This window comes from Centropristis striata, chromosome 3 (assembly GCF_030273125.1).
Source record: "Centropristis striata isolate RG_2023a ecotype Rhode Island chromosome 3, C.striata_1.0, whole genome shotgun sequence".
Lineage (NCBI taxonomy): Eukaryota > Metazoa > Chordata > Actinopteri > Perciformes > Serranidae > Centropristis > Centropristis striata.
In genome coordinates, this window is record NC_081519.1 from 36,557,563 (window position 1) to 36,571,992 (window position 14,430).

The 14,430-nt window shown below is 39.1% G+C and overlaps 1 protein-coding gene across 1 annotated transcript; it reads left to right on the forward strand.

The window, feature by feature from the left end:
- The first annotated feature begins 656 nt into the window (after window positions 1-656).
- LOC131969153 (nuclear factor of activated T-cells, cytoplasmic 2-like) lies at window positions 657-14,289 on the forward strand. The gene is made up of 10 exons (XM_059330322.1): window positions 657-943; window positions 4,096-5,086; window positions 5,260-5,431; window positions 5,986-6,188; window positions 6,642-6,814; window positions 7,026-7,166; window positions 8,572-8,627; window positions 8,877-9,009; window positions 10,602-11,237; window positions 13,930-14,289. The coding sequence occupies exons 1-10, from the start codon at window positions 817-819 to the stop codon at window positions 13,974-13,976; spliced, it is 2,679 nt and encodes an 892-aa protein (XP_059186305.1). The 5' UTR covers window positions 657-816; the 3' UTR covers window positions 13,977-14,289.
- Window positions 14,290-14,430: the final 141 nt, after the last annotated feature.

The following is a 14,430-nucleotide window of genomic DNA, read 5'->3' on the forward strand; positions in this document are numbered from 1 at the left end:
AAAGCAGTAGCACTTGTGTAGCTAAAAACTGTACAATACTGCCACTCAGTGGCCAAAAGCTGCTATCACTGACTAACTATTTTAAATTTTACTTTTTAAAAATGTATTCATGTGAATATTTTTCTATTTTCTATTTCTATTATTTTCTATTTCTATTCTGCTCTTATTTTATTTATTTATTACTGTCTTTATTTACGTTTACTTATTTCTGTCCTTGTGCTAACCTCCAGGGGGATCAATAAAGGAATTATCTTATTTTACTGTACCAATAATAAACATTTTGACCCTACAGCAATTCATTCAATTAAATAGGTAACAATTGCAATTCCACCCACCAACAGTATAATAAAGTATAAAAAGAAAGGAAAAAAACGTTATTCACAAAGCCATACAAAACAAAAGATCTGAGTTATAATCATCATTATAATATTACAATAGAAAACATACTTGTGTATATTTAGCTCTCTTTCTATTTCATACTCACACTGAAGATAAAGTGGCCTGTGTTTGGAGGCCACACACACACACACACACACACACACACACACACACACACACACACACACACACACACACACACAGGTCCGCACCTCCTGCCTGCTTGTCATCATCAGCAGTGACAGACGCTTCCTGTCACCGCTCGTTTTTTTTCATGTCGCGGTGTTGAATGTTTTATTTGAGCAGCTGCCTAATGAAAAACTAACTTTGTCGGTTACTTTTATCATATATCCCATGCATACAGCTTCTGTTAGTTGGCGATTTTGAAAGTTAAATCGGAATTTGTTGGAAAAAAGATTTAAAAAGTCAGAGCTGGAGATGGCTTCTGGGGGTTTGGGTTTCACCGAGGGCCTGGGTCAAGACATCAGTCAGGAGGATTTGGACTTCTCCGACCTATTTATGTATAATCCACCTGGAGACGACTTTCCTGTCGGCTGTGGTAAAGGTATGTATGCAGTAGTTTTTCTGCTTTTAAGATAATATCGCCTTTCCAGTTTGGTACTTTTTTCAAAATAATATGTATTGTTATTATTAGTAGGCTATTATTAGCGTTTAAAAGTAGTGGCTTAGCATCGAGTTTGTATTTAGCAGTGAAGTGGCATTGGGATTTCCATCAGGGAGTACTTAACTGTCAGGTACTGATGTTATTCTGTAATCCTCCCTTTTCACTGACATTAACCCTATAAAGCCAAATGTATCATATTTGATTCACACGTTTCTGAGACCTCTACATCATCAGGTATTAATGATGACTAATTTGAAAATTTGTCAATTTTTGCATTTCATACATTATGCCCTAAATATAGCAACATAAAGTATTTTTCTTATTTAGGTAAACTAAGTAAAGGTTTAACTGACATAATTAGGTTTATTTGTTATTACATGTTATTATAAAAACATGTAATTTAGAGTAAAATTGAGAAATCTCTCCAACAATTCAAAGAAATACATCATTTACTTTTTTTGGTGTGTATTTTTAGATGGCAATCTGCTGGTTCCACTGGTGGATCCATCATTGCTGCATGAAAAATTCATATCAGCAGATGTTTGATGTTGTATTATATGAAATAAAATTTTTTGGTATGTTTAAGAAAAATGTTAAAATGAAAATCAAAGTTTGAATTGGTTAAAAATATTAGGTTTTATATGTGTTTGTTAGTTCAAGAAAAACAAACTGTGAGAAACAAATTGTACAAAAAGACCTGATGTATCAAATATGATACAAATTAGAATTCATACATGCAAAATCATATATATATATTTTTTTTTTTAAATTTGTCAGCAGGTTCAATAAACACCAGTTTAAAAAATAAACTGAATTTTCTGGCAATTGTTTCATGGTTCAGGCTTTATAGGGTTAAGAAGGGAGGAGATCAACTAGACCCTTCTTTTTCATTCAGAAACCATAGAAACATTTTTTTTTAAATAAGCATGGACTGTCCTTATCACAGTTGAATTTAGTTAAAATTAGCTGAAAATGCTATTTCTTTCTTGTTCATTAATTTGGATGTTTGAGCTTCACAGTGCAGAATGAAGTATGAAGGCGAGCATGTCATTGTAAGATTTTATAATGAACGTTTTTGTGCAAATTACACAAACGTATATTAAATGTAGCAGTATTATAACATGCCAGTGGTTCCTTACCAGTGGTACTTGTAGCCAGGTCGTAACGCAGAGCTACCTCTACTTGTGCTTTATCAGGAGATAACGCAGTGACGTTACTTAGAAAGGTTGTGGTGCAGCTCAACTCGTTTTGAATGGTAGAATAACTGTTTAAATAATTGGGTAAAAGTAAACAAACGGTTACAGGTTGAAACGTTATATATTTTTATTTTTTATTTTTTTTTTAATTAATTTAGACAAAACACAACACAAATCACCAATGAACAAACAGAGAAAAACAAGAACAAAACAAAAAACACAACAACAACAAAATCACAAAACCAACCCAAATAAATAAATAAAACCACAATAATAAACAAGAACCTTAACACATCAAAACTAAAACAATACACAAAAACATACATCAAACATAATTACCACATAAAACACACAGTATATCAGTAAACTTGATAACCTAAGAAAAAATAAATAAAAAAGGGTTAAGTTAAATTAAAACGAACGAATTGAAACGTTAGTTAGCAAAATGTACCGTTTATTGATTAAAAAAAAAAAAAAAAGTTATAACATTTATATACATGGTTGAATTTATTGGCTTGAAGTAAAATTATTAAAGAATAAATATAACTGACATCGCTAAAGTGGTGAATAAACGGTTGAAATAGTTAGCGTTAGCTTGGCTAAAAGTAATAGATAATGTTAAATGGTTGAAATCGTTAAAGTAATGGCTAACGGTTGAAACACTAAACTAACCTTAATTTCATGGATAAAGGGTCGGACCAGTCATTTATCAGTAATGGACACATGGTTGAAGCAAGTAGCTTAAAGTAATGTATAAACGGACGGACCAGTAATTTGAGCTAAAAGTAACAGATACATAGTTGAAATAGTTATCTGAAAGTAATGGCTAACGGTTCACATAGTAACTCGAAGCATTAAGTAGCGATAAACGGTCGGACCAGTCATTTAAGCTCAAAATAATGGATACATGGTTGAAAAAGTTAGCTTAAAGTAATGTATGAACCGTGGGACGACCGGTAATTTGCGCCAAACGTAATGGATAACCGGTGACATAACGTTAGTTAAGCTCAGGGCCGGTTCTAGCCCATTGGCTGCCCTAGGCGATATTGAGATTTTTGCGCCCACACCCCCCCCCTGAACCACATCAATTCCATGTATTCATTCTGATATAGGTACACTATGTTATATGTATTATGCTGTACACTAATATTTGATACATGAACTACAAGCAAGGTAATGGTCTCAGAACATTTTTATTTTTAGAAACTTTGGAACTTTACCAACAACAACTGAATTGAAAATACGAATAAATAAGTGACGACACCCATGCACGTATCATATTTTATATAATATAATATTACATTTTCATTCGAAATATGGGTTGGGGCATGTTCATTTAATTCAATGAGGGTTTTATTGCCCATGCTTTTTAAAAAATGTTTCGTTAATCAATGTTGTTAAAACAAAGATGTATGCTTAAGGGCGCCCCCTTGTGGCGCCCCCTGCCAATTTGGCGCCCTAGGCAGCCGCCTTGGTGGCCTGTAGGAATAACCGGCCCTGGTTAAGCTAACATAGTTTAAGGATGCTGGCCATACCAAAGTGGTGTACAAGTCATTTAAATCATTTAATACTTACATTCTGAACATGAGTTCAACTGTCACGGCTGTACCTCAGACCCAGCTGCGACCTCTAGGTTTAAAAAGTGAAGCCAATGCGGAAGTGTCTTAAACCGGCTTCATTCTAGTGGCCACCAGGATACGACCGCACTGGCTACAGACAGAGGTCCAATGTATGAAAGTCAATGAAATTACTTCTCATTTAATTTATTACCTCAGTGGGACTAAATATTTTCCTAATGAGTTTACAGTCTCAATCGTTAGTTTCAAGTCTTCTTTAATACAACACACAATGTTACTTTTGTTTAATAATAACCATTTTAATTTCCATTATTGGCAGATGACTCAAGTGCTCTCCTTCAGAACAACCAGCCTCCTCTGCTGGTGGTCAACCATCACGCTGCCTACCTCTCCAGCTCCAACCAGCCAGCCTCAAGCCAGGACCCCTCCTCTCACAGCCCCACCACAGAAAACCTGTCAGGGGCGGTGTTTGAGTCCCTGGGGCTGGCCTCAAGACCAGGGACTATCCCTTCTCCCAGTCCCAGGATTGAGATCACTCCGTCGGGTGACTCTCTCAGCTCTCAAACCCTGGAGCCGAGCCCTGGCACCAAAGCTCTGGGGGGCTACAGGGAGTGTGTGAGTCCTGCCAGCAGTAACTCCTCCACAGGCTGGCCTGCAGAGGCATACTCTCCTTTGGCTTCACCATGTGTCTCCCCTTCTAATCGAGACAGCTGTGGCGTGGGGTTGTCCGGCTTAGACCTCTGTCCAGGCATCCAGGGAATCCACACTTCTTCTGCCCACTCCTCTCCAGGAGCCTCGCCTCGCAACAGCATCACGGATGAGACCTATCTCTTGCCCCAGCACCAACGCACCGCCTCATCACATCCCCACCAGCGTTCCCGCTCTGCATCGCCACATGGAAAGCGATCCCTTGACCAGACCCACTCCTGTCAGGGAGGCACTCCTGTCAAACAGCGCTCCCGGAGCCCCAGCCCCATCCCCTCTCCCCATGAGCAGCAGGGGTCCTACTACCTCCACCAATTCCAGGTTCAACCTGAGTTCCAGCCCCAAGCTCAGACATCCACCCCAGGCCTGGAGGAGATGCTGAACAGCCTCAGCTCCAGTTTACCCAGAGCGATGCCTTCTGCAGTGGTGCGAGATGCACATGGGCAAGCCCAGAAACAGGACTGTGTGTATGGAGAGGGGTATGATGACTGGGCCATTGAGCAGGAGAGGATGGGCAGGGTGGGAGCAGAAATCAAGTCTGAAACCTTCTATATGGTTCCAGCTGTGTGGCCTCCTCCTCATCCAGGCCACCATAGCGCATTTAGGTGTGTTGTGTGTCCTTTCCTATTTCTTACTCAGACTTTATGTCTTTGTAATCTGCTCATGTAAGCCCAAATGACAGTTTTGCTGTCTACTATGTAATTGACAACTATAAGATAAAAATTTAATTTTTTTTTTCCTTTGTTTACATTTTGCCCTGTTATTATCTTTTCCGCAGTGGTCTCTCCGTGGCTCCACTTCCGTCTTTAGAGTGGATGTTGCCCAGTCAGTCTGGTCAGTACGAGCTTGTTATCCAGCAGGAGCCAAGATCTCACCACAGAGCTCATTATGAGACTGAGGGCAGCCGAGGAGCTGTGAAGACACCTAACGGAGGGCATCCGGAAATTCAGGTACTTTTTCTGAGTGCGGTTAGTGCTAAAAAGGGAAAAGCAAGCAAGCAAGAAAGATCACTCTCACATCACACTTGTGTTGCTGTCAGTTTTGTAAAAGATGCATGAAGTAACAGGAAAGATTGTAAATACAGGGCGTTATTTCCTGGACAATGTGTTCATGTAAACCCTACAGCCATGCAAATGAATGAAAGAGCCTCATGTTACTACTCCCATTACGACAAATTATTAGGACATGCTCGGTTTCAATGTACTAATAGTTACAAATCAGGTGTGCTGATATCATATATCAGAAATGGTTCATTGTTCTGCTTTATTTACTGCTGTGGTGAGTTAAGAAGCTTTTCCTGTTGGATTTCCTGGCACTGATGCACGGACTATGCAAATTTCTCGCTATGCCAGTTAGACAGTGACCTGTGAAATCATCCCCACAGGGAAAAGAGATTTATTGGGCAGTGTGAATTTGTTCTCTGCAACAATGGACATTAAGGGTATTATGGTTAATTTAATTCAGTGTGAATCACACATTTAATCGCATTTGTTGCCTTTACCAGCTCCGCGGGTACCAAGGCACAGCTCCACTGGGACTGCAGGTCTTCATAGGAACAGCCGACGAGAGGATCCTTAAACCCCACGCCTTCTATCAGGTCCACCGCATCACCGGGAAGACCGTCACCACACCCAGCATGGAGAGGATGATGAATGGGACCAAAGTGTTGGAGATCCCTCTGGAGCCAAAGAACCACATGAGAGTTGTGTGAGTAGCACAGAAACACTGTTGGACACGTAATTAAAACAAAGAGAGATTAATTAAATTGAGTCGTGGTAATGGTGTCCTCTGTTTTGCTTAGATTTTTATGTTGTATACATATGTATGTTTTTATGCTTATTGCTCTTTTCTCTCTAACCTCACACATGGTGGCTATTACTGCTCATGCCGGCTGCAAGGTTATTGTTGTTTTCACTCCCAATAAGTTGCTCTTGTAGCTGACGGAAACATAAAATGCGTCATTTCCTGTGTGCCAGATATTTTTTCCAAGAAAGATCGCTTTGATAAACTTGACATCCGACGAATCACTGCAAATCGGTAGCAAAAAAAGCAAAATGTCACAAACCACAGAACAAAGTGCCTAATTGAAACAGAGATTTTGTCTTTTGTCTTTAAACGAAAAGGTTCTAACAGAGTCTTTTCTGACTTTTCTATTCTCAGCATCGACTGTGTAGGAATCCTGAAGTTGAGAAATGCCGACATCGAACTGAGGAACGGCGAGACTGACATTGGACGAAAAAACACACGTGTGCGTTTGGTGTTTCGTGTCCACATTCCTCAACCAGGAGGACAGCTTCTGTCTCTTCAAGTTGCCTCTCATCCTATTGAATGCTGTAAGGAGCGTTTCATTCCTGATAAGATACATTTTGCTTCCTATTTCTTTGACATCTGCTGTTGCAGAACTTTATTTACACATATGTTTATATTCTTTCAATGAAAATTGAATGCAGTTTCATACTGGTTTGTATGATTCTTTTCTTTTTGTAAATGAAAAATTCTGTTTCTGTGTGGTCTTTAACTCAGCTGTGTTTCCTGTTTCCTCAGCCCAGCGCTCAGCTCAGGAGCTCCCTGCAGTCGAGAGGCAGGACCTGGACCGATGCTCGGTACTTGGTGGTCAACAAATGGTCCTTACTGGACAGAATTTCACATCTGACTCCAAAGTGATATTCTCAGAGAAGACACAAGGTAAGAAAAATCACCCATAGCATATTTCCCAAATTGTTAAACTATTCCTTTAATACATTATGTTGAGTCTTTAATTATCATGAAACCGGTGTTCCGTTAACCTGTAAATTTCATGTGTGTATATTTGGACTACAACCAGGTATTGGTCTATTATTGAAATGGACTAATATTTACATCTCTACATCTGTAGCCTCCCAATATCCTGCTTGAGTGCATCCACCTACTCATTCAGTTTCTGTGTTGTCATTTGCATATCGCCCAGGCAACGTCAACTTTCAGTGACGCACATCTTCCGTCAGCCCCCACTTTTACCTCTGACAAAATAAGCCATTAAATTAAACTTTTACTGGAGGCGACAACTTTTATTTATTTCTAAATGGAAATTTCTCACCTAGTTTCTGCTCCTCCTGCCCACACAACATTTTACATTGAGTAACAGTGTTTGAGTGCAGTATAGGTACAGTTGAATGCATGTAAAGCCTCCCTGTTGCTTGGCGTGGGGTTTTATGCAACAGGATGTGGTTAGACAGACTGATAAAGATTCAGACCCAGAGCAGAGGCTTTGTGTTTTGTTTTTTTCAAAGTGTGGGTAGAAAACAGAAATAGCAGGTAACAACCGAGGTGGGAATGAAGCGCTAAACCAGACATAAGACAGAAACCTGCTTTCCACTCTAAATGTGCTCACACGGTGCAATTAAAATCTGAGTTCTTACATATTTGTCTTTTTATATGAAGTAGGTATAGCAGCAGAATTGCTTTAAACAAGGAATTTGATTTTTTTTTTTTTTAATCAGGCCTACTCACATATCTGTCTGGAAAATATATGCCAGTTTGCTTAGCTTAGCTTAAAACAAAGACCGGAAACAGAAAGGTAATGAAATCTGCCTAATAGCACCTCTAAAGCCAAAATTATACTTCACCTGTGAGTCTCCTTAACATAAATTTTGCCATCAAAGGGTGTATGCAAAGGCTCCGTGTGGACAGCCACAAACTTCAAATTTGTTGTGACACCTCACAATGTTCGGTGAAATTAGCAAACTATTTCTGAGTCTTGCAACAGCTTAGGAAAGCACCATGAAAAAGTGCTACATGTAGTTGCGTACTATGGTATTGTGCATGTGTGAAACATGTCCTCCAAGCAGACTTGGAGAACTACATGCTGCTGTCTGTGTGGCCCTCCACTTAGGGGTATAACTCCCCAGCAACTTGTTGTTTTTAGACTTTGGGTTTTTGTGTGTTTACTTATGTTTCAAGTTTTTATGCTAAGCTTAGTTATATGGCTGCTATTGTATAGAGAGTAGACCACGAGATTGATGTCAACCTTCTTACCTAAATCTTATCCAGAAAGCAAGTCCATTTTTATCAAATTTCCACTGCTTTAATGCACTTTACTCCTTCTGTTTAGATGGGCAGCAAATCTGGGAGGTGGAGGCGACTGTGGACAGAGACAAAACACAAGCTGTGAGTTGACATCCACTTATCTACACTGACACATGATTTAAGGCAGTGTTTTCACACAATAAATTCACATAAAGAGAAAGCAAAACACTTATGATCATTCACAGCATGCCGCGAAAGAGTTTGATTTCTGATGCTGATTCTGATCTGAAACGCACAAGCGAGAAATCTGGGGCAGCCCACGCCTCTCTGTTTCAACATGACAGTTCATCTGAAGCGCAATCTTTTTTCTCTGTCGCAATCCTCGTCTAGAACATGCTTTTTGTTGAAGTCCCTCCATATCGAAACCGGTCCATTTCCCATACAGCCAAAGTCAACTTCTACGTCATCAACGGGAAGAAGAAACGCAGTCAGCCTCAGCACTTCATCTACACTCCTCTGACAGGTATATGTATATACATATACGTCAGTCAGCTCAGCTCCATTATTGCAGCAGGAAGAGTTGCACTTTGAATGTCTGAGAAACAGGAAGGTTACTGAAAGGGCATCAGTGTCCACTCAGGGGTCAACGGTTTTATCAGAACAAACCTCATGCTGAAGATTTGACCCAACATACTTAACCTGCATTTGAACCTTTGCTTTTAGACTGATGACAGTTCATAAAGACAAAAAATAAACTTAAACTGAACATCAAACAGGCCAGCAAGTATTCCTTAGATTACGTCAAATTTATATAATACAGGAAACAGCAACACTTTAATCAGATTAGATGTAACCGCGTTAGAATTAAAAGAACATTTCAGCCGGAAGACAGTTTAACACAGTACAAACCAGCTACTAGCTTCTCTCTGTGATACCCATTGTACTCTACCATTTCACAAGAAATCTGCCTAAGTCATAAGAAATCAGTAGTTGTTTGCAGTGAAAAGCAGCCACAACTTTTTGCGTAGGGGGACAACTCGCTTGACATGCTCTAAAGGGGAAAGTCACCCCACTACGGTTTTCACTAACAGTCTCTCAACCTACATGAAACATCAAAAGCTGAAATGCAGAAATGCACGTTCACACATGTTGAATTCAGGAAACAAATAAGGAAATACCTGAAGTAGAAACAGATGAGGCAGGTTGAGTGGGTATATAAAAGAAATGTAAATTACAGTGCTTCATCATGAAATGAATTTGTGGAATTTTTCTTAACTTAGCTGCAACATCTTAGTTCTTTGCCGCAAACATTTATGCAGATATTCCTTCATGGTCCCCAGAGGATGAATCATACCAGCTATAGTGATCCCATTACTTTTCCTCTAGCGCCACCATCAGGTCAAATTTTCAATTGGCCCAGTACTTTAGTTTATTACCAAAAAGCTGACAAACTAGTCCCATTCTCATCAGCCTCAGCTATACTTTGTGTTTAGTGCTATATATACAGGCTAAACTAAGATTAAAAAATATTGCCAGCTAAACATCAGCATGTTACAAATGTAATTTGTAACACTGTGTAGCCGTTGGCTCTTAAGGGCAAATTCATAAAGAATGGTTTGGGGTCGCTGATAGCACCATGAATTGCACCACTATCTACACTGTTTCCATGGTGTAATTATCCATGTGGAAAAGTCTAAACAGTGCCTTTGCACAAAGATCACAGGAGGCAGCAAATGGCTGCCTCCTGTGAGGCAAATGAAAAATAAAAATAACATTTTCAGTATGCAAGCTACTAGTCCTGACTGACAAAGTGCAGAGCCATTTCTCAAAACCTCAGGAAAGGAATTTAAACATGACAGGAAGAAACTATATTTAGGATTTATCTTTGTGAATTGGACTGTTTTTGTAATGAGGTTCATTTGAATAGAAAGAAGTTGCTGTTTTTCGCCAAAAGTATGCATATTACAAAAGTTAATTAGGTGCAAAAAGCCCTTTTTTTGTTAAGCAGCTGCAAAAGTAGCACAATCCAAATTTATCTGTGAGTCTTGTTCTGTACTGAGCTAATAAAAGACCTATACTGATTTCTTTCACCTTTGTTTTGTTTTTTAATTCTAGCCATTAAAACGGAACCACTGGATGAGTTCAATTCATACGTCTACTCAGACAATCAGTCCCTGTCTGGCCTGTCCATGAAGTCACTCTACCATCATCTGGAGCAGGAGAGCAACCTACAAGCCTTGAATGTTTCTCCAGCAATGTACCATCTAACCACCGTAGACCCCAGAGCCCACGTGTTAATCCCCGATACACTGGACGACCAACCAGTTTACTACCAGTCTAGAGCCAGCCCTCTGATCAACAACCCTCTGCTGTACCACACTGCCAACCAACATTACAGCAACTGTGGTCCCGCCCTCCTCGGTGGCTCCCCGATGGCTCCACACCCAGCCTCCGCTCCCATCCAGTGTGTCAGCGCCAGAACCCCTGCGGCCAAACTGGGAGAAGGACCTCAGGTTGGTGACGCCTATGAGGCCTGTTTGCCATCAAGACATCAGGGCTTTGTGCAGACAGCCCTGCCACTGGGAAAGTCACCAACGTCAAGATACATCCAAGGTCAAGCTCAAGGGACCGTTGGAAACCGAGTGGAGCCTCTGACGCAGATCGGCTCTGCTAGAGGAAACCACGAGGAACAAGCTCCAGAGAGAGTCAGTGTCAAACAAGAGAGTCTCCGCTACGCTTATCTGGAGGATGGTGAGTATTTCTGTTGTTGAACAGCACCCCAATCTAATCCTCACATCTTTGCAGGGTTAAAACGTCTCTCTTATGCTCTAGTTTTCATTCTTTCGTCACATTTAGTGCTGTGAAATGCCTTTGAGGACGAACTGATGAAGTGTGTTGTTATTACAGATTTTCCATACAACTACTTTTTCTGATGTTTAATCAGAATTTTAAACTTAGACTAGATGACTAGTCTGAAAGTAAGAAAACACTATAATGTTAAACACTGCCCTCAATAATATTGCATATATTATAAAAGCCATTTGAAATCATTCAACACATTTTCAATAACCAAATCATATTTTGAATACTACTAAAATGAATATGTCCCCAGTGTCCAGTTGAGTTTTCCAGTTAGGAATCCACCTCATCAACACAAATAATTGATGAAATGTCAGCAGGGAATGAGGTCTCAGAGGAGTTATTGTTTGGCATCGCTTACCATTTAGCCCATACATACTGCAGACATACTAGCAGATTAGCTAGCTGGTAAGCCAGTTTCAGAGCGCTGAACAGAAGAGAAACAATCTGACTTCAAACTATTTCAGATCAGAGTGGCAAGCTGCCGCTGCTGCCAGAGGAAGCTGATGCCACAATCTTGTTGGAAGAATGAGGCTTCACCCTGGATCACAGCAGCTATTGTCAATATGTTATATAAATGTATACATCAAGTACATCAAATAATATCATTTAAATGTAAGTTAAAACGACCTGTGGTTCTGGTGCAGACTAGCGAGGGAAGCAACGTTTAACCGATGAGTCAACCAAACGTGCACATCCCCGATTGTGTCCATGGAAACCAAAAAAGCTGAAGAGATGCAAACAGATCTATGAGCATTCAAACAGACAAGACTCAAACCAGAAGTTACTGACGGACTGAGAGATAATGGAAATATGTTACCAATTTCTCTCTCTGTATCGTTGATAAAGGCTGCGGTATCTTTGAAACAAACTAACAAACTAACTGTTGTCTGAACATTTTAGCTGTTCAGAACAATCGCCTTCAAAGATGCCAAACTTCGCCCTCATAGAGAAGGGTGAGATGTAATTATCACTTAAATGGGGATAACTGAAACATTCAGCTGAGTTGTAGAATAGATTAAAAGATTAAATGTGGGGTTATACTATACATGTATAGTAAACATGCAAACTTGTCTGAGTGATTTGTGGTCCAGTCTGCAAATGCATACAAGCACACTGGAACTGTTTGCAAATCCTGCATTGTGGTTTTTCTGTTGGGCCTTTCGATCCACTTTCCTCTCTCTTTCGGTCTCACTCTCACTCACCGAAAACACACACTACACTTGTAGAAACTTCATGCACATGCTCGGTTTCATTTTAGATAAATCGAATACAACTTACTTATGATTCAGGGTGTATAAGAGGAGGATTGAAGAGAAAGAAGCAACACCACCATGAAGTGAGAGAACAAGTGATGTACCCTGACCTCCTTTGCTATGGGGCAAAGTTTCCCCCTGTGATAGAAGACAGAAACAGGAAGTCTACCGTATAGGCAAATATACGCAGACACACCTGTGGTTAAAAGACAAAGAAGCAGCCGTGGCCTTTGTTCAGGTCTCTGATACAGACTGGGGTAATAGTGAAAGTTTAGGTTGCTACAAGAGTCTGTTTTACTGAGCATCTAAAGAACAATTACACGACTGTGCTAATGATTTGTGATTTGTAATCTTTATCTTTATAAGGAATCCAAAAGATGTCCAAAAGATGTTGGCGATAAATCTGTGTTCAATAAATAGAGACATATTATCATCAAATCAGAGATTGAGAGTAATATTGGACTGATAGATGTCTCAAATTAGATCATTCCTGGGGACCCCCTGGCGGCTTTAACCACAAACCACAATGTCTCAGGTTCAGGTCCGACTGGGGGACCTTTGTTGCACTCAATTCCCCCTCGTTTCCTGTCATCTCTTCACTGTTGACTTTTAAAAAAGGCCTAACATTTCACCCCAAAATGCAGCTTTAGCATCACCTGCTGGTAGTGTTTATAAAATAAAGCAATACAGCAGCACTCCCGGTCCCGACAACAACTCAAACAGATAACTCAAGGATGAATGAGGTGACGCTAGTTTTAACTCAAATTTTCACAAACAATCGTAATTTTTAAAATCTACACAAAGAAAAAAAAAGGTACTGTAAATAATTATCACATTAATTCAGAAAAAATTGAGCAGAATTTTTTGCTTGAAAATGAGTAATGAGTTAATGATGTTATTATTTTAGATTAACAAAAGAATTTTTCCATTAAAAAAAACAAAACTTTTTTTACAGAATTCTAAAATGATTATTTCATTTATTCAGGGAAACAGGGCCTTTTCCCCAAGTGAATGCATTAAACTTCTGTACAAAGTGGTTTTAAATATAATATTAATTAAAATGTTTTGCCAATTAGGTTTGCACTTACAATGAAAAAATAAATAAAATAAGTGTATATGTTTGTAATGTGATGTATAGACGTATATCTGTTTTTTTAATGTGTGCAGGAATTACAAAAGTTTTCATTATTACAGTTATATATATATATCATAAAGAATACAATATGAAATAATTTTTGAATGTTACATATCATAGGCATCTTGTCTTGGTTTGTTTCAGTGTGGTTGTGAATACTGAAGTTGCTCATCCCTGTTTTAATGTTTTCCAGTGAACGATATCATAAGAAGAGACATGAAAGGCCACAATGGAGAGTGACCCTAGAGCCTGCAGCCCTGATGTGCATCTGAATAATCATAATATGTAAAATATACAATCTCTCAAAGGAAGTTTGCACTTACGATAAAAAAATGAATTGGTGGCAAACATTTATGGCAAACAATAGAAACTGATCCTCTGTAGTTCGACTTTGGACTTTTTAGCTTTAGCAAAGATAGGAGAAAAAATGTATCCTCATACCTTATACTGTGTATCTATTATGTCTTTATTTTTACCTGTTTGACCTGTCTTTGTTCATATATTTGTACAATTGCTCTTTGTAAGCATGTATAAAATATTTTATATTAAATAAATTCTGTTTATATGAATTGGTGTGTTTGTATTGAGAGCAGAAATAGTAATAGAAATAGTTAATCAAATGTTGTCAAACCCCTGAAACAGAAGAAAAATAATTCCCTGATACAATGGCCTTTGTCTTTGAAATTACTATTCT